The following is a 20779-nucleotide window of genomic DNA, read 5'->3' as shown; positions in this document are numbered from 1 at the left end:
AATGTTTTCTCAGATCCTTTAAATTGTAAGGGCATGTACTGTGCACAGACCTGCTTCATGTCACCCCACAGAGTTGTTCAGTTAAGCCTTTCTTTTGTTGATCTGGATGTATGTTTTGGGTCATTGTCATGCTGAAAGGTGAATTTTCAGTTTTTATCTTAAGCTTACCAGCAGACACATGAATTTGACTCTTGATTCCGTCCAGCTAGATGAAATTAGCACTATTTCGTATCCTTTATGTATCTAGGACTAAAGTCCTTAGCTCTGTGTTTTATGTAGCTTTGTGTCATTTTTTTGTAGCATCAGAGTCCTAGAGAAACCTTGTTCCATTTCATTGTGTACTGCATCAGCTATATATGGTCAAAATGACAATAAAAGCCTCTTGACTTGAATAAAAGCCCCAGTTCTATCTGAGGAAAGGCAGCCGAATCATTATACCTTTTGTAATTGGTCTCGTCAGAGCAACACATTTTGCCTCATGGGTTTGATTGATTTATTTGAACTTTTTTTGCAAGAGAATCAGTATTTGTCAGATCTTCCTGCATCTCCTTTGTTTCTGATTGTTTCACTTTCTGGGGTTGAAAAATATTCTGGCATTTATCTTGGTTTCATATTTTTTTACATCACAAAAAAATGTTAACTATTTTAACAGGGGTGTGTAGAGTTTTTTTTATATATACTTGTAAACAATTTGTTGCCGTCCTCCAGCACAAACAGAATGAAATGAGTATATTCTGTGTCCTGGCTATTTAAAACTGAAGGAAAGGAATGATATGTGCAGACTCTGGGAGATGTTACCTTCTGCTTGCTACTCTCACAGGACTGCAGACTGGCCAGGATCTGGCTCTCGATGGCCTGCACCCAGGCATCACGTTCCTCATATGAAGTGGCTTCAAAGTGCCATGTCTGACCCGTCAATGACACAATGATGAACTCAAAGTTCTCCTCTTGCTCTGTAAGACAACAAGATTGAAGAATTAACTCACAAAAAGAACACAAAAAACATTATAACCATTTAATTCAGTAACACTGTATTTAAAAAACAAGGATTAATTCAGCTTTTCAGCAATTCTGAATACAGTCATGGAGTTTTAACCACTGAGCTACCACCTGCCATGAAAGTTTCCAATCCTTGTACCGATGAGCCGGTGGGAAGACAAAATTTAATTTAATTTCAGTTTTTGTATTGCACTTATCAAAAGACATCGTCACTGGGCAGCTTTATAGAAATCCAGATTCATATTTAGATCCGTAATGAGCAAGCTAGAGGTGACACTGGCAAAGAAAATCTCCCAGCAATGACTTGAAGAAAAAACCTTGAGAGAAACCAGACTTAAAAAGAAACCCACCCTCTCCTGGCTGACAGCAGATAGAAAGATAATGAATCATTACTCTTCCACAATTGTAGTCAAACAGTACTAAGCATGTTGAAAGGATTTTCAGTATGATCACCAGTCTGGAAAATTACAGCAGTAATTCTACAGTATCCAGAGAGGCAGACATGGGCATAAACTGGTTATGGGAAACACAAATCTTTAGGGTGTCTGTGTGGCATCATCCACAGAGTCCTTCAGCATTATATCAGGCTTATGACTGTATGTAAGACATATTTGTGCATTTATTGTCTACAAGTTTAGTCAAGCACATATAAGAAAGACTTGACTTACTATACATAGAATCATTCATTTTAACCCTAAAACCTGAGCAGCCTACAAGAATCTGCAGTAAGATCTTTCGTGTGAGTGCACCTGTTGGATCGAACACACATTGTAAGACTTCCTGCCCTTCAGGACTTCCCTGGAGGCTCCGATTACAATATCCCACTAATTACAGACCGGATCAGTCAAAAAAATCAGTCAGTAGCCCTCAGCAAAATGTTCTCTCAACAAGGTGACATATGGATCTACTAACTAGGGCCTAGTTTAGGTTAATGGGCCAATCACACGTCAATAAGGCAGGAAAACGTGGGTGGGTGAGTGGGTGTGCAGTGGGGCTTAGCAGACATTCAAAAGTCTGTCAGGACTTTGAGCTCCAAGGGACATAGGGAGCCTATTTATCTACATAGAGGGTCACATTTGGAAAATGTTAAGAACAAAAGGGTATTGACTAGGTTAGGAGGGAGGGCCATGGCTGGCAAGGGCACGCAGATGGCTGACTGAAGGAATTCACATTGATGAGACTTCGCTGTGCATCACGTTCAAAGGGAACCCCTCAGAAACCTGATCTCCAGGGCACAGGAGATCACACACTTTACACTCTCTGTTTATAATTTACTCAGGAGGGGGTAATTACATAATGAAGTGGCAATCAGCGAGGCAATATCCCTGTACCCAAACACATGTGCACACACAAGTAGTTTCACCACCATGCCAGTCAGGAGCATCTGGAGAAGAGAACACTTTAACTCTGCTAACCTCGAACAACCATTGTAGCATAACACCAAAAACATCTTAATTGGCAGAAGAATCACATAATCCCACAGAGGTTAACAGTCACTCAAATTCACAAAATAGCTCTAGTTCATGAATGATTTGGTAATGATATCCCAAAGTCTGTAAAATATTTGAAATCATTATCTCATCCACTACTAAAACTTCAAAGATCTATTTGAGCTTTCTGTTCTATTTAAACTCTCTTCCAAGAGACCTGAGATACTTCTCCCTGAGAGGCAATTTCACAAGCTCAATCAGCAGGAAAACTCGCTCTCTGTTTTCTATTCTTCAGTCAATCACTCTGCTAATTGGGATGCTATCATACAATGTCCTGCTGAGGTTACCGCATATGCTAGAAGAGTTTAAACCCTGAATCCCTTAAAGACAATGACAGAACTCCTGCTCTGAATAATTTGCACAGCCGTGGCTATCAAAACGGATCAAAACTCGAAGACCATTAGTATCATTATAAAGGCAACAAAAGCTAATGCTTAACATTAACAAAACTGTTCCAACTTGCATCACATGGCAAATACATACCAAGGCAGTCTATAGCAGCCAATTTGACCACTCTTTTGGTAAAATCTATTTATGTATTCTTGAATGCCAAATTTTTTTATTGGCTGGAAAACTGCACTTTGATTTGGTTTTTGATAAAAAGGACCGACAGACCATTAGCACTATAAAAGCTTTTACCTTCTTATAAACTTAACCCTGTTTTTTGCTGCATACCAAAGGTTACCTTTAGATCATATGCAAATCATGGAAATTGTTCAATACATTTTACATTCGAACATATCTGCGGTGCAGTAAACCCAGAGATTTATGCTATTTGATCCATCCTCTTGATCAAAGGGACAATTAGCCACCTGCTAACCATGCCCAATTTAACAACACTGCCCCATTAGAAGGAGCTTAAAGGCAGCGTTTAACCACTGGTAACAAGATAACCTAAAACTTAACAAAAACAGGAGGCTTTCATTCATTCAGTTTGGTTAAAATAACCCTTTAATGCCCTTTAAAGACTTAAAGAAAAAAGGAAGGCTGATAATGTAACAATTCTATTCTAAGCATTTCTCTGGGTTCATGATCACTGGAGCATCCCATACTAGATTGGGTCCACCCTTCAAAGGCACTAGGCCCTCTGGGGGTCAGTCATGACATTCCCATCCTAATTAAATTGCCTTGCTTTTTGGAGGAACGGGGTGGGCATAGGACAATTATGGAAACCAACAATCCAGAAAGGCAAGATACGGAGACATAATTTAAAGCATGCCCTCCCCCATTCCCTTAAGCATGTGTAACACGCGATTAATAAAACTCAAAATCACAACGAAAGGGCATTAGGCTGCTACACCTCCCCTCCCCGCCCGTTTCCTGCGAAATAAGGTGACCGACTGTCATTCAAATCTGCTGTAACATGCATGGAACATTTTCAAGGTACAAGTCTGGTAAATAAGCCACTACCCTCCTGGTATGAGTGATGCATCTACTGCACTTTACCAGAATTTATTACTAATGCACAGAGTAAATGTTATTAATTAATGAACAATTTCTCTGTGCTTAACAGAATTACCTCTTTGTATTTTGTAAGAGAGCAAGGCTTATAGGAAATTTTTTACAAACTAAAAAGAATATAGCAGCCTATTACGCATAGAGAATTATGAGTGTAGCATGTGAAAGAAACAGTGATTGTGCATACTATTTCCAAGTGTAGCACTGTAGGTGATTACATGCACACAGACACACACAGACAGAGAGACACACAGACTAACGATAAGAGCATCACTTCTTCTTTGGGGCAAACTCACAGAACAATTTGTGGTGTGACACAAGCAACCTTTACCTATAAACCTATCCACAACGTACACTGCTGCCTGCACAGAGGCTACAAGCCTGGGCCGCAGACAGAACAGGGTGGGGGGATGCAGAGCTTGGAGCCTACATGGCTGGAAACACAAATTAACCGAGCGAAATGTCAAAGCACACAGTATTGCTTTGTGACACAGGTCATTAATTCCCATATTATTTGCACCCTTTTACAACATTAATAACCTGGAAAATATTACACAAGTTGTTCGCATCTGGAAAGAAATATGTATTCATATTGAACAAGTAAATAAATGTGGGGTGGGGAGAGAGGAAAGGAAAGAGATAAAGAGATGGAAGGAAGGAGGGCAGGGCCTTGACCCCTCCCTTATCAACACCCATGACATTATACCATCCAACACTAAAACTACTATGTTTCAGATAAACCAGGTCACTTTGAAGGACTAGTAGTGATCTATGCAACTTAGTGTGTGTTTATAATTCTAAAACATTTTCTGCAAGTAATTTCCCACCTTATAGTCATCATTATTCAGACCTTATTAAAAGACCTCTCTAGAGAGCTGCACTTATTTTCAGGCCAGACAGGCAAGGAGCTAGCAAGAAAAACAGTACTACAGACACTCTCTGAGCTATACAAACTCATTCGCTCAACTAAAACCCAACACCGAACACTGTGTGTGTCTTCACCCCTTATATATTTTTTTAAAATAACACCTTATTTCACAGGCCGTGTCGAGGCCAACCCAGAGCGTAGCCACTTTACCTCCAAGCATTCTCTTTCCCCTTGGGCCAGCAGGGACATTTGTCACACAACAGTAGCTGTGGAAAAATAAACCTGTTTGTGTGTTAAAAAAAAACAGTGCGAATAAAACTTGTATACCAGGCAAAAAGCTATTTTCCACACAATAGACCGGGGTACTTTAGTAAAAAGCCGGGTGCTAGGAAGAGATTTATTCAAGTCCAGTTGTGCCGCACTATACTCACCTTTCAAAGGACATTTTGACCAACAACAATGTATTTCACTATATTCACACTTAAGGGTTTGCTCCCTTGACTAAACAGACACTTTAAAATTGCTTTGTGGTTCAGAAATGGTTCACGTTAGTATTCTGCCACAGAGCAAGTGCAATGCCTAAGTCCATTTTACCATAGCAATAGACAAAGCAGGGACATGTGCTCTTTGTTCCCGCTGGCTCACTTGCAGAACACTTTAATTAAACAGTGCAGACGCAATTCACCCTTATTTTAGTCAGTGGACACCTGTAAGAACCAGGAATGTTCTCTCTCTCTCTCTCTCTCTCTCTCTTACCCTGGGCTTTAAAGCCTTACTCTGTCCTCATGCTCGTCTGGGCTCAGGTGCTTTCATGCACCTCTGATTGCCCCCCACTGCTGCTCCTGGATAACATTTCAAACAAATTGTTTGAAAAATGCACGCCCAGTGAGCGGTAATTACTTAACAAGGGCCACTTATGTCTGTGTGGATGATCTATGATAGATTGTAATCAGCCAAGCAGTACATGTGCGTTACTTCAGCTTCAGCCCTGTGTTGGCACACTTAAAATCAGCAGCAGGACACATGGCAGTTTGGGACTTATTGATTTCCAGGGTGAAAGATTAGTGGGTTTGGGGGGGTTTTATTGGCAGAACAGGCGATCAGGAGAGCTGGAATTAAAGAGAGGACTCACACTGCTTAACTTCTCATTATAGGCAGTGAGTGTGATTAAAGACAGACAGCTACAAATGTGAAACTTATGATTCGAGACAAATGGGTGCTGGTACTTTGAAATATGTCTCCAATAACTTACTGATTCAAGCCCAAAATCCTAACAAGCCTAATTTTGCTTATGGGAGCATGTTCTGTAAATGCATTCCCCTTAAAGATGGGGTTGGTTTTTTTTAAATTGCTTTAATTGTTTGTTTTTTCATTACATGACAGTCATGTTGCCTAATGTTAATTCTTTCATTCTCCTTCTGTTTGTCCTAAAAGACATGAGGGTGGCAACATGTGCTCGTGTATGTGCATGGTTCATGTTTGAACATATATATTTGTATTTGGCTTTATGTATGTGTTTGTGTGTGTGTATGTGCGTGCAAGCTAAAGAATGACCTGCTTGTGTGAGTGTATATACGCTAGATAAAACAGTGTGTGCGAGGGCAGCACTTTGTTGTGTGTATACTACTCAGCTGAGTGTGTGTGTGTCGGGGTTTAATACCTGGCCAGCTTAGCTCATGAATAACAGAGTTGCTGACAGGCTGATCTTTCACCACGGCAGCAGCATGACAGCCGTCCCAAGCCCCGCACGCCAGTGCTTAATGACTAAATTGGGAGACTGTTACTAATCGCTTATTGAATAATGGAAATGACACATCTGATGAAAGATTTCAATACTGTGGATTATTTATAATAGTTCACTTAAGTGCCCAGTAGATGAATGGGGTCGTGGTGAGAGGTCCGCGCTCAACCTAAAGCCGTGGGCACCTAGACACACACTTTGCTCTCTAGGCAAAATGAAACGGGAGACAGAGAAAACTAAGACGAGCCACAGGATAGGAGACACATCATATTTTGGAACGATATGAAAAATTCATGCTATGATAACTCATCAACCCAATATTATGGGTAGAATTCAATATGGCCTCAACTGCAGTTCATTTATATTACATTTACGTCACATTTGGCAGATACATTTATCTAGAGGAACTTATGACTGAAACAGAATGCAATCCAAGCATGCATCTGAAAGTTAAAGGCTTCCCCATAACAAACCCAACAGTGGCTGAGGATCTTCAATTACCATAAATTGCTAAAACATCACTACAGCTATTAGAATAATGCAATAAAGTCTACACTTTCCCAGAGTACTCCATCTGTTTCAGTCAACAATGCACAAAAATACAGGCCCTAATATCACATCATGAAATGGTTCTAAAAGACAAAAGTTTTTAAAAAAAATCTTTCAGAGGTCTGTGTTTCCACCCCCACATTCATCGTACTAAATTCTAAGTCAAGTCATGTTCCATCCGTTGCGCTAACGTATGCGGCACAGCATTGATGTCCTTGTTAAACTGAACCTGGAGGGAATCCTGTGGCAGCACGTGACATGTCTGTCAATCACGGACTGGGAGTTTAGCAGCTTTAACTCCATCTTTGACCCATTAAAGCATTGCTTGTTTATCAAGATCACATCACAAAGAGAAATACACCACTATTCTTTTCCCAACGATGGTGTCAAGTGTCCTCAGATACACACCTCCAATCCTACATACACTGTTAAGAGAGGTGTGTCCACATGGTGGCACCAGAGAGAAAACCTTAATGGGCAAGAAAAGTGTTTCCCAGTCCTACTTCTTGTGCAGGACGTAGTGAGGAATTCCAAAATATAGTGATAATGATCAGTGGATCTCCAAACGGAGACAGATTAGACATCTATGTGCTTAGTTCAACTGATATTTTAGACTAACACTATGAGTTCATGCGCGCACACACACACACACACACACAAACACTTTACTGCTATCAGATTGGCCCCCTTTGGGAACAGATCAATAAGGTCGATTGGGAACAATTTAAACAAGCACTAATCCTGTGCTCCCAGAAGGAGGAGGCCACCCACACAAGCCCAGTCCAATTAATCACACACACTCTGATTTGACACACACTCATTGATCATCTCAACACAGTTTCACACTAACACACACACAACCATACAGAGTGACAGAGGGGCTTTGAACTTTAAACAAGACCATAAACATATAAACTAGTCAGAATAAAAGCATTCAGTCAGATATTATCATGAATGTTGAACTTAAGGTGGGACCAAATTCTTGATTTTGATTGGTCAGGACGAGTTGATTAATGCTCTAGTGCGGCAGCTTGGAGAGAAGGGCCGACTGCAAGGACAATCAGATGGTTGTATTAATGCATTTGTCCTACTACATACTTTCACACAGACTGGAACTGAGAAAAAAAGAAAAAATGTACGTATGATACATTTTGTTATATTATTTTCTCCTTGGAAGACGGCTCCAGTGTCAAAAAAGTCTTCAGGAACACAACAAGTTCCTTTTTTTGATTTCATTAATTAATTTTATTCTTTCCCCTTACAGAGTTATGCTGCACATAAACACACACTCAGGACAGGAAGAACTCAGAGCACTGAAGAGTCACAATTTACCCAGTAACGTCAATATGACTGGGCCAGTGTCATGTAGAAAGACAAAATGTATAACATCTTGTACATGGTGGCATTTGAACAGGTTTGTGTGCCTAGTAATTACTCAGCACACTTCCTCTGTCAGCTGTTTCAACTCTGGAGAAGGAAGGAAGTGTTGTGCACATCTGTCGCTCGCTAACATCTGCTCCACTCCCCAAGCACAACACTTATAATACTCTGCATGTGTGTGTGTGTGTGTGTGTGTGTGTGTGTGTGTGTGTGGGAGTCTGTTTGCCAAAAGCCATGAAATCATTATGTAAAATTATTCATATTATATGCTATACTAATTGTCAGCATGTTCTAGTATAAATGAAACACAAGTAAAAAAAATTACAACAATGCCCATAAAAATTTTCAGTCGTTGTTCATTGTTGACCAACTGAAGCATTTACTCCATCTTCAAACATACAGTACTGGATGTACTTGAAGTTAACACACAATTGATTTAATTGGAATGCGATTTTCAGCTCATAAAATAGCTGATTTCATGTCCTGCCCTGGACAATGATGGGCTGGAAATAAAAATCTACTAAAATATAGCAAACTGAATCTCACAAGAATATAAAGACTAGGGGTTTATAGACTAGTCTATTAATGTAATCACACCACGCTGGATTAAAAACAACAACAAAACAAAAAACAGAAAAAACAATAGAAATGTGGGGCAGGTGATAAGGAAGTCTTTGCATGCAGCAGTGTTTTGTTTGTTTTATTCTACCTGCTTCCAAAGAAAATCCACCAGTTAAATGTGCTGTCCTTTAAAGAGGAAATAAATAAAGTCGTAGTGAAAACGCACTCTTAGAGCAATGGCTCATCACTATCCAGTCCCACTCAGCTAGTTTAGAGTCAGACTGTGACTCGTGTCAGCCCCAAGCTCTTAGACCAAGCAAGAACAAGATCCACACACGTACATGACATCACATCCTCCATCCATCGTTAAGCTTCAGAACCACTTATTTCATCTAATCAGCCAGCTTGTCCACACAGGAACTGGGACGTGGATTTATTTCTTTTTGTTGTTAAGAGTGTAACCTAAAAATGCAGTGAAGCTGGAATTATAATGTGGTGTTGTGTGCTTTGATTTGTTCTTGCTGCACGGAATAAAACAGCCTAGAAAGAAAAAGATATCTATTCCCTAATCAACTACTTGTCTTAATGATTGGTTTAAAAAAAAAAATCAGTCAAATCATAATTGGGTGTAAAGTCACCCGTATGTACTATAGCTTTCAGCTGATATTTGATCATCAGCGCTTATTATTAACACAACAAAAAAAGAATTAAAATAAACCCACAGCACATGCACAGTCAAACTGAAGTCACCTGCAGAATGAGGGGCAGGGGTGGATGTGTGTGTGTGTGTTTTGAGGTGACCTGAAAGAAGAAAATGAAGCAAAAACCCACAGAGTAATGCAGCTTTAAAGAGAAATGAAGGCGTGCCGGAAAGGTGGATGTTACCTTCCGCTGTACCGGAGAAGACATCAGCTTTGAAATTGCTGGTGCTCTTCTTCCGGCGATGTTTCTTGCGGTTGGCGTGTGGTGATGGAGGAGGGTCCATTTTAGGACTGGTTGTGCTGGATATACTGGGACTGGAGCAAACCGAGTCTCCCAGACCAGTATCTACAGCAGAGAGAGAGAGAGAGAGAGAGAGAGACCCAGAAAGACACCAGAAGAGAGAAATGTCAGTGGTCAGATCTCACAAGCCTCCCATCCACAGAATTAGCCCTGAAGCCAGTGATGTGCTCTAGGTGCATGAGAAGCTGGGGTAACATCAGGTTGAACAATGCTGGCATTTGGTAGGCGCCGTTTACTCATCACGTGCAGCTGACAGCTGTGACTAGAGGCAGAATAAAATAACATTCGGATCACATCAATATCTGGCTGGGTGAGTGGGGCACGCTGCCACTGAGCGCGCTCACGGAGCCCCCAAGGACGCTCATAACTTATTTTACAACCGTTTAGTCTCTGCTCGAGTGGAAAACATGACAACTTATCTCTACTGACAGAACGGTGTCCTCGATGAGTGTTTAACGACCTCAGCCTCTTGGCTGGAGCGCAGACACACAACACTTTTACATTACTTTTCACCGTTGTCAATTGTCACTGTGCTCTCTAGTAGTTAATCAGTGTGATTGCAGATACTGAGGGTAAGAGGGGGTCAATGACAGGAAATTGGACATCTGACTTCCTGTCTGTGGGGCTCTTCCTCTCTTCTTTGCTCAGGCTGCTCCTGAGGCTCCAAATTCCACATTATTCTCAAATCAAAAACACCTGCCCCACACACACACACACACACACACACACACGGCCACTTTCAGATGACTCGTGAGGAGACCAAAATGATGTGTTCCTGTTGGTAAGCTTAGACACGTACACGGAGGATACTTGTGACTTGAAGTTTTACACTTCCTGTTATAGTAGTGATGGCCACAGACAGACAGGCAGGCAGACAGAGAGGCAGGCAGACAGACAGACAGACAGAACAGGAGAAGAGAAAGAGAGCCACACAAATACACAGCGAGATGGAGAAAGATCAAGTGTAAGAAAAAGAGAGAGAGATAGAGAAACTGGAGGGGGGGTGAGACAAAGAGAGCTGAAGAAAGAGAGAAAGAGGCAAACACAGAGAGATTGTGAGGGAGACAGAGGACAGAGAAAGAGACAGCGGAACAGAAACAGAAAGAAAAAAGATGCAGAGACAGATACAGAAATAGAGTGGGACAAAGACAGGGTTCCTACAGGTTTCCTCAAGTTAAATTCAAGTCTTTTTAAGACCTTTTTAAGACCATTTATATAAAAAATATAAAAAACAAAATCCTTGAACTTGTGTTCATTTATTTTTCAAATGTGGAATGGGTAAAAGATAAGCCAAGCAGTGTGAAAAATAAAAACATTTCAGTAGGCCACAAGAAAGTTTGGCGAACAATGTTAAGTTGTTAAAAAACATGAGCTAGCTACTTATTCCATGCTGGGAATATGGGGAACTGAGAGACCCCTGAACAATAAACATCGAAAATCAGAACTCAACAATAAATTAAATTAAATGAAATTAAGAAACAGTCAACTCCATAGCTCTTCACTCTGGGCAGCAATGTCTTTATCAAGGACAGCCAGTTCCGTCAACTTCTCCTTATGGCCTCTCCGCAAGAGGTTGGACCTGGAGATCAGGTCAGTGTTGGTGTGGACCCAAAAGCTGTGCGCAGATCCACTCTAGTTGCGACCATAGGTGGAGGGTCTGCAGCGCTAGCAGCAAGCTGGCTAACATTAGCTCCTGTTGCCGCTTCAGGCACATTAGCAGATAGCTGGCTAACATTAGTTGGTTGAAACACGCAGGCGATGGAAGGAGTTTGTTTTTGTCCATTGAGAGCGTTAATGTGCTTGGACGACTTGGCATGAGACTCTACTGCCTTCATTCCCATTGCACCTAGCTGAAAACGCCTCAAAAACGTTGTTGTCCACTGGTTTTAACCAATGATGAAAAGAGTTTTTATCCAGCCAGGCTTCATTAAATTTACATTTCCCCATAACCTCAGAATGAAATTGGTAGCTAGCTAACGTAAAAACAAACTTTAAAAATATAACTGCGTGCGTCAGTCAACCTTTCCTGTGGAATGCTGAGATTTTCATTGATTTCTCACGTTTCTCCTTTGCTTGTTATGTTGTGTTGTGTTGTAGTCTATGGCTGTGGTGTCGTAGCGCGTGATCTTCCTTTACTGAAGGCATCGCGTGTTCGCAGTATTTTGTACGGTGACCCGGGGCTGCGTTGCGTTCTCAATTATTGGTTCCGCCACTCTTTTATACTACGTCATTTAATCAAAATAATCGTGGTTGACAAATGAAACTTTTGAGGAAAATTACAATATGGAGAAGTTACTTACAGCACAATGTTTAAGACCCAGACATCAAAATTCAAGACTTTTTAAAGACTTTTTAAGATATTATTTCCAAATTAATAAATTCAATGCTTTTAAGACTTTTTAAGACCCTGCGGGAACCCTGAAAGAGAGAAAAAGTAAGAAGGAGAGAGAAACAAAAAAGGGGGAGAGAGAAAGATGTAGACACTCCACCCCACCCCCAACCACACACACACAAAGTGAGAGAGAGAAGACAGGTCCCTTCTGTCAGAAAGAGGGGACAAGAGTTAACATAAGGCTCTGTTGGCTTCAGACTGGATTGAAAATTGAAACACTGCTCAACATGCGAATCCTCGTTTCTGTCTCTTTGCCCTAGAGCACAAACCCCTCACCCTTGACCTCTGACCCCCCACTCCCATGTGCAACCAAGAATCAAAGACACCCTCATTACGTTACTCCCACCATAATTAAAGCAGAGAGGGCAGCGAGTGCCACAGGCTGAGGGCCAGACGCATTATGTTGGTGCAGGATTCGATGCTCTGGGGCAAACTGGCACGACGGAAAGAAACGACAAAGAATACTGAATTTGCATGTAGCCCCAAGTCTTCTGCCATCCCTAATAACTAGCTAAAAACTAGGAAGGCAAGTCCCATGTTTAACCTTTAAGCAGAGCATTTAGTGTTGTGACTTCACACTGACACACGGGTCAGACAGGAAACAAAGGTGAGGCCGAGAGCTTAGCGGACGATGACTCTCGGGCTCTGTCTGCTCCTGCTAAGTCTCGCCCCACGGGGGGAATGCGGCCACTTATCAGCTCTGTGAGCCACTGTGCACAAGACCCTTAGCTAATTACTTTATCTACCTCCCTCTATCCTGTCTTCAAGCAGAAGATAGAAAGTGAGTGAGAGAGAGAGAGAGAGAGAGAGAGAGAGAGAGAGAGAGAGAGAATCTCGCCACTGTCGACTCCTGAGGCAAGAAGTGACAAACGGCTGTCAGCTCAGATCCTGCGCGACAGGAGCCAAGCACATCATTAGACCAACAGAACGCTTACTTATGAAACACACACACACACACACACACACCCCTTCAGGGCCATCATTCAGATCACAGCTGAGCTCGGGTCAGACTCCTACCAGACCAGAACTTGCAGAAGGTTTACACATCAATCGTGTTATCTAGACCTAACGGTTTAGTGACTGAAGCCCTGCAACTCTAATACACCTGATGTGCTGAAGACCAGGACAGAGTCTGCATTTGAGACCGATAGCACTGTGAGAGAAAGATCTAGCTCTGAGGGAACACTACCATGTGTTCTGGTTAGCACTGTGTGTGTTGTCCAGTTTAAGCTTTTCACAGTTTTAATGGCTATGTGAGACCAAAAAGAGGGTGAAGGGTGGAGTAAATATCCACAAAAGGCTAACCAGCCCCACACACACACACACACACACACACACAGTCCTGACACTTGTCACTCTAAAGCTCATACTGTGTGGTCATGTGTGAGGAAAACAGTTGGCATAATTTTACACTGGGACAGCTCATGCCACACAGAGAGACGTGAGCCATGTCTCTGAGTGCTGAGTAGTTGAAGTGTTGAAGTGGAACACAGTTTGTACAGGAACAGAGTCTCTCCATCAGTGTCACAGCCTCCTGAATGAATGTGTCATTGATAGTGTGGCTCTGTGAGGGACCATTACTCTGATAAACAGTTAAAGCAGCATTAGAGCTTGGCATTGCAATCAATAAGAGATGTATGAGAGCACTGGCTGTGTGTGTGTGTGTGTGTGTGTGTGTTTGTGTCTCTGGAAGGCTTCTTGCTGGGTTCTAACTGATCTCTGTTGCTTTAGTGCACTACAGAGAGCTGCACATGCTGATTCAGGGTATGTGGCATTAATCAGTATCACTACCTTTATATTACATAGTTCGATGTCGATTTTGCTCTTAAACACAATCATTTATATTTGCAGTTTTACAATGTCTACTCTTAAAGGATACATGATTAATAATTTGAGATCAAATTCGGTAACAAAAGACATTTTGAGCGTAAGACCGTGTTAGGATTGTATGTGAAGATTAAAAATACAAGATTTGATTTTCATTTTATAAAACATGGACAAGTTCTTGAACATTTCATTGTAAAATATGCTTGAACACATAATTCATAGTTAAGTGTAAGCACACACACACACGTCTTGTGTAACTGCTAGCTACTTGGCTTGCTCAGTTTAATAAATACACTGCATGTAGCTTGCTAAGGTCAGTAATCTTTATTGCTAATGTTTGATGTTGCCAAAACAAACATTAAAGCATGAAAACGTTTGTTTTTCGTGCAAAAGTGAATATTTTTAGGCAACTAATAAGCTAATATAACTGATAAAGAGGCCATAAAAGCTGCTTGTTTCAGGCAGTCAGCTCACTGATTTCTCCAGCTCTGTCCTTTAAGTACTGACAAACTCTGTGTATTTACCAAGGAATCAGAGTTAGTAAATTTCTCTAGAAGGACCCATCTTGTATTTTGCTATCTACTGTTTATGATGCCTTTTAAGGCCACAGCATATATAGAGAATGAGAGCAGTGTGTACCTGTGCTGACCCCTGAGTTGGCGATGACGGTGGCGTCACTCCACTGGTCGGCGCTGGACACTGAGTACGAGCGCTGGTGCATTCCGTCCGGCCGGCTGTTAAAGGATACCAGACTGATGCCAGTCGCCATCTGAGATGCTGATGAGCTACTGCTCACAGAGCCTAGAAAGAGTGATGAAGAACAAGATAAGACAAATGGCAATTCCTGGAACAAATTCTACTGCCTCGAGAAGATCAAGAAAACAAACTCTAGGACACGATGGCACTGACCACTAACACTGAGTTCTGACATCATTTTCAATATTATCCACCCCTCCAGTTATGGACGAGCTGCCCGAAGGCAACGACACACCTTTAAGACTTTAATAAACATAAATATGTACAGCATTTTATTCTGATGTAAATATATCCACTTAAGGATTTTATGATGTCCTTTATTTTACTATCTCTTCTGAGTGTTGGTGCAAAAATGCATTCTTAGTGTATAACCTTAATCATGCCTCGAATTAAATGAGTGAATTGTTGTGCAGAGGTACAAAAATGTGCTGAAGGAAATGCCACAACTCAATCTCATCTCCTTTAGAGCTGACCGCTGATGAATTACACTTTTACATAACAGGCCGGAATTAATAAACACACAGTATGTGAGGAGCAGGGAGGGGTCTCTTACTCACTCTCTCTCACACACACACACACACACACACACACACACACACACAGTTGTTCAGCACGTAATGGTGGAGCCTGTGTGTAATTGGCGCACACTCAAAAAGAGATATTACGGATAAGAGGTCCTTCTGATCGCTCTGCCCACCCAGCGACCCAGAGTCTAATCCCTGACGTACAAAAGCTTTCATTACCTTATGACTGAGTGAATTATCCTTCTTCTCCCTCCTCCCTTTCCTTGTTCTCTAGCTCATTAGTGCTCATATCAGAGCAGGCTGACTGGAGAGCCAGCGCTGATTACATTAATATTCATGACAATAATTAGTACATGTATTATGGGTCACTGAATATTCATGCTATTAGTTTGGTCCTCCTGGAGCTCTGTGTGTGTGTGTGTGTGTGTGTGTGTGTGTGTGTGTGTGTGTGTGTGTGTGTGTACAGGGTATTTTATAATCCTTGGGGGGTTTGAAAGATGTTCAGTTTTAGTGTGAAAAGTCTAACAGTCGAAATGACAACCATCTCAGAAGTTTAACACTTTACTAAAGACTCTGGATTTTGGTTTATTACTAACAGAAAAAATGGAGAACTGTTTCTATTAGTTATTATCATTACAAAACAACCCAGAAACAGTTCTATCCATTTCCATACTACAACAATAATACAATGAATGAGTCTTCTCAAGTTTAGTTTGTATTATCAACAACAACAACAATAACAACAACAACAACAATAATAATATTTTTATATTTGAATAAACATGGATTTAAACACTTATTTCGCAATACAACATTTTATAAGAATGTCTATTAGGAAAAGCAGATTTTATGATGATTTTTTTCAAGAATGTATAATTAAAATCTGATTATCTGATTCTAAGTTTGTTGTCTATTCTGTTGGCTGTGTCTCGTATGGCATTCTGCCGGGTGTATAGGGCACTAGACCGGATATATAATGTCACAGTGTTCTGTGTGAACACCAGCTGAAGGTTAGTCTATAAAATACAACACTGGCCTAAATAGCAGCAAATCAGCAACAAGTGAGTTAATAAGCTTATGTGCGACATGCTCGTGTTTAGAGTTAATGAAAATAAAAAATGAAGATAGTATTAATGACAGTCTGTAACTGACAGTCGTGATGTGATCTCTGCTGCTAGTGTGTTACCTGGAGCTTGTGCTAGCTGTAAGTTGCTCATGTCCTTGGCGAGGCCGTTTGTTTTGGGGCCGGAGGCCGCGCAGGTAGAGATGGCCCTCGGGGGTCTTTTTCCAGGAACCTTGACTGTAGTGCGCAGCAGGTCGATCTCTTTCCCATGTACGTTCTGCATGTAGTCCTGGAGCAAAACAGAAAACTTTACAAAACTGTACCGTACAGTGGAACGAGTCACAGCACAAGCAAAGTGAATGTAGTGGATGTAGCGTCCATGTTAAAAAGAATTCAGGGTTGGGCTACATGACAAAAATCTCATATGATACTCAAAACATTTCTACAATGTGTGTTATGTATCACAGTGTAACACATTAACACACTATCTAAAAAAAGTATAGTATAGTGAAAGTATAGTAATGCCAAAAAATATTTCTGTACTTTTAAAGAATTAGCAGACATCAAATTCCAAAAGGAAATAAAAAAAGAAAGAGAAAGAAAATTTTAGTGCATCAGGAATTATAGCACTTAATGCCATTTACTACAACAGCTTTAAAAGTGATATAAAAAACATGGACAGTGTGTTATAAGGGAGTGATTCACAGAAAAAAACAGGGAAGAAAGAAAAATATCACCAGGCAGCTTATTGCTATTGTTGTATTACTCTGAGAAAAGCCTTTTAAAACTCTGTATTCATGCTATCGTCTTTGTCTATTTTTGTTAATTCTGCTGCAACTATCTGGAGATAAAGTGATAATTTACAGCTAAACGTAATATATGATGCCATGGTTTATACAGGTTACATAGAAGCAGGTGCAGAATTACATTTGAACATTATTATACGCTCAGCGCCTTATCGTTAGCTCATTAAAGGAATAAGGATAAGTCCACCATGGGAAAATATAGTCTTGTACATCAGACACTATACCACTTACATCTACGTATTGAAATTGTGTTAGAAGCACACACACGCGGCTCATGCTGCGCCGGTGTGTTTCAGATGCCGAGCGGGGAGCCTGTGCTCGACGCGTGGCTTCACTGGCGTCGATGATGAAAGTTCCCCGATGCTAATGGGGATGCAATTACAGACCGCAAGCTGTTGGCCCGCCGCTCCTGAAGGGCTCTCCTGTGGCTTGTTAAGCCGTGTTGAGAGCACTTGGCTTTGAATTGCCCTTTTGTAGGCCTCCGCTAAGGGACAGAGACACTCGGCTCTTGTCGTCGACTCGCATCACACAGACACACGCACACACTCTCTCTGATTGGCACACGGCCAAAGTGTGTCAGCCATGGGTGGTCTGTTCACACACAAAAAAATATCTGCTGCTGCTTTTTTGAGTTTAAGGAAGCCTGCATATCTGAGCTATCGAGTGACACGTGTTTCTGTGGTGCATCAAGGCCAAGTGCGCTGGGAAAACGATACGCGTCTGAGTGCGTGTAACAATTAAGCAGAGAAGGACACTTGTGGGATTTAAGGATTAGGCTGCATCTTTTATCTGAAGTGTTTGAATAACTGAAGCTGATGAAAAGCTCATGTGAACAAGTCACAATGCCTGTAAGACAGATGCGATTAAATCCCACGCTCTCCAGAGATGCATGTATTTAGTTCTACAATATGATTGTGTATATAAAGAAATAAATACATGGAGAATTACACAAGCTACGCACACACTGAACAAACGGTGTGACTGAACAAATGCCTGTTACACGTTCAGACATCTTATAGACACATACTACATGTTAGATGTAAAAATACTAACTTACTATAAATTCTGTCTAATTTAGACAGTCAAAATTCTTTTTTTTATTATTATTATTAAAAATGGACTAATTTGATTAGAGTCCTGAACACACATGTAAAGCCCAATGGAAGATTATAGTGAGACTAAATGAGTAGAATGTTATAATACCTACAAATGTTATGCTAATGGGAAGACTAGCCACCTGCTGACCAGGACTCTTGTTTATCCCTGCACCCGGTCATCTGCTTCCTCCACACATCTGTCCCTCTTTCTCTCTCTTTCTTTCGCTCCCTCTATTTCTCTCTCTTTCTTTTGCTCTCTCTATTTCTCTCTTTTTCTTTCGCTTCCTCTATTTCTCTCTCTCACTCCCTCTCACGCTCCCTCTATTTCTCTCTCTCTCGCTCCCTCTTTCGCTCCGTCTCTTTTTCTCCCCCTATTTCTCACTCTCTCTCTCTCGCTCCCTCTATTTCTCTCTCTCTCTTTAGCTCCCTCTCTTTCGCTCCCTCTCTTTCTTTCTCTCTCTCTCTTTCTCTCCCTCTCTTTTGCACCCTCTATTTCTCTCTCTCTCTCGCTCCCTCTATTTCTCTCTCTCTTTCACTCCCTCTATTTTCTCTTTCGCTCCCTCTCTTACGCTCCCTGTCTTTCTTTCTCTCTTTCTCTCTTTCTCTTTCACTCCTTCTATTTTCTCTTTCGCTCCCTCTCTTTTGCTCCCTGTCTTTCTCTCTCTTTCTTTCTCTCTCTTTCTCTCCCTCTATTTCTCACTCTCTCTCTCTCGCTCCCTCTATTTCTCTCTCTCTCTTTAGCTCCCTCTCTTTCGCTCCCTGTCTTTCTTTCTCTCTCTCTCTTTCTCTCCCTCTCTTTTGCACCCTCTATTTCTCTCTCTCTCTCACTCCCTCTATTTCTCTCTCTCTTTCACTCCCTCTATTTTCTCTTTCGCTCCCTCTCTTACGCTCCCTGTCTTTCTTTCTCTCTCTTTCTCTCCCTCTATTTCTCTCTCTCTCTCTTTCACTCCTTCTATTTTCTCTTTCGCTCCCTGTCTTTCTTTCTCTCTCTTTCTCTCCCTCTCTTTCTCTCCCTCTCTTTCTCTCCCTCTCTTTCTCTCCCTCTCTTTCTCTCCCTCTCTCTCAGTAGCAATAGTCCGAGGATGACTTGAAGGTTTGATGAGTCTGAATGTGTTCCAGGGTAGACAGAGAGGAAGTGATGAAGCAGCACAGGATGTCCAATCATGCCTGCATGTGTGTTCCAGTAGCCAAGCTGGCAATTAAGAGGAGCTGTTATGGCTTAATACAGCACATCACCAGTGTCAGAGGCATGGGAACAGGAGATGAGGGAGATGGTAATTAACAGCATGGATGCACTGATCATGTGTATGTTCGAGGTGCTTACATGCAGGCTGGGGTGGTAGGTCAGAACTCCGTTGTCACAAAGGGTGACGTATTTCTTCTTCCACTCTTTGTTTAGTGACTTGCCGCTCCTCTTCATGAGCATTCCCTGTAACACACACCGTTAGGAAAGCTGTTATACACACAGGCAGAAATCTGATTGCAATCCGTTCTAGCATTTGTGAGCTTCACAAATTACCTGGCATTAAAATATTAGCATTGTCAAAGCTTTAAACGTCCGTCATGATATTAAACCTTTGAACGGTGAATTTCTCTCTGCAAAAGAGCAATCACAACCTGAAATAAAAGTCTCTTGCTATAATGTTCATATCAGGAGTAATGTTCTCCCTTCTTTTAACACAGAAGACAAAGCAGAAGTTCTAACATTTTAAATGAGGTTCACTTGGAGTAATGGAGATGGCTTTCATTGCTTTTGCTTGTAAAGTTAGCCCACTGATGTTTTGTAAGCAAATGTACAGACATTAATAAATCAAGAGTGAACGCTTTTTTCCTGAGAGCATGAAACAAATTCACTTTTGCATTCAGATTGTATTGTTGATGACCAGAGCTTACTGCATGGTACATTTACCTGTAATTCCTTGCTACATTTCAGCATCTTGTCTATGGCCTTGCAGTTCTGTCTCAGACTGAACACATACTCCAGTCAGTCATCAGGTTCCACATCACAATCGCAATAACTACTATAATGCCTCGTTTGCAAAGCTAACAGAAATGCACGTTTAGTGGAAAACAGGATTGTAGCTTGTGGTGAAAGAAGGTGCTAAAAGTCACATCTGCACGTCACAAAGCGCTCTCTCCATCGCACGTCAGCAACTGGCCGTTTAAGGGTCGGCCGCCCACACCTCGTGTCAGCCAAATTCATTAGGGGAGACGAGGGATAAAACCTCGGCACTGATTAGCAATTAAGCGGCGGCCGTGTCACTTC

At 41.4% G+C, this 20779-nt stretch overlaps 1 protein-coding gene across 3 annotated transcripts in view; it reads right to left on the bottom strand.

The window, feature by feature from the left end:
- The window catches only part of agap1 (ArfGAP with GTPase domain, ankyrin repeat and PH domain 1), a 136207-nt gene that overhangs the window by 17908 nt on the left and 97520 nt on the right, over positions 1 to 20779 (bottom strand). For 2 of the 3 annotated variants that reach the window (XM_060868566.1, XM_060868564.1), the window contains exons 10-14: positions 19838 to 19942; positions 16734 to 16899; positions 14907 to 15068; positions 9932 to 10093; positions 799 to 953 (exon numbers count right to left, since the gene is read on the bottom strand). In XM_060868566.1, the coding sequence (XP_060724549.1) occupies positions 799 to 953; positions 9932 to 10093; positions 14907 to 15068; positions 16734 to 16899; positions 19838 to 19942 (750 nt within the window). The remainder of the gene's footprint in view (positions 1 to 798; positions 954 to 9931; positions 10094 to 14906; positions 15069 to 16733; positions 16900 to 19837; positions 19943 to 20779) is intronic. The other variant, XM_060868565.1, reaches the window with a different exon arrangement.

This window comes from Tachysurus vachellii, chromosome 4 (genome assembly GCF_030014155.1).
Source record: "Tachysurus vachellii isolate PV-2020 chromosome 4, HZAU_Pvac_v1, whole genome shotgun sequence".
NCBI classification, from domain to species: domain Eukaryota; kingdom Metazoa; phylum Chordata; class Actinopteri; order Siluriformes; family Bagridae; genus Tachysurus; species Tachysurus vachellii.
Note: the sequence above shows the minus strand (reverse complement) of the source record. Positions and strands in the feature narration are given on the sequence as shown.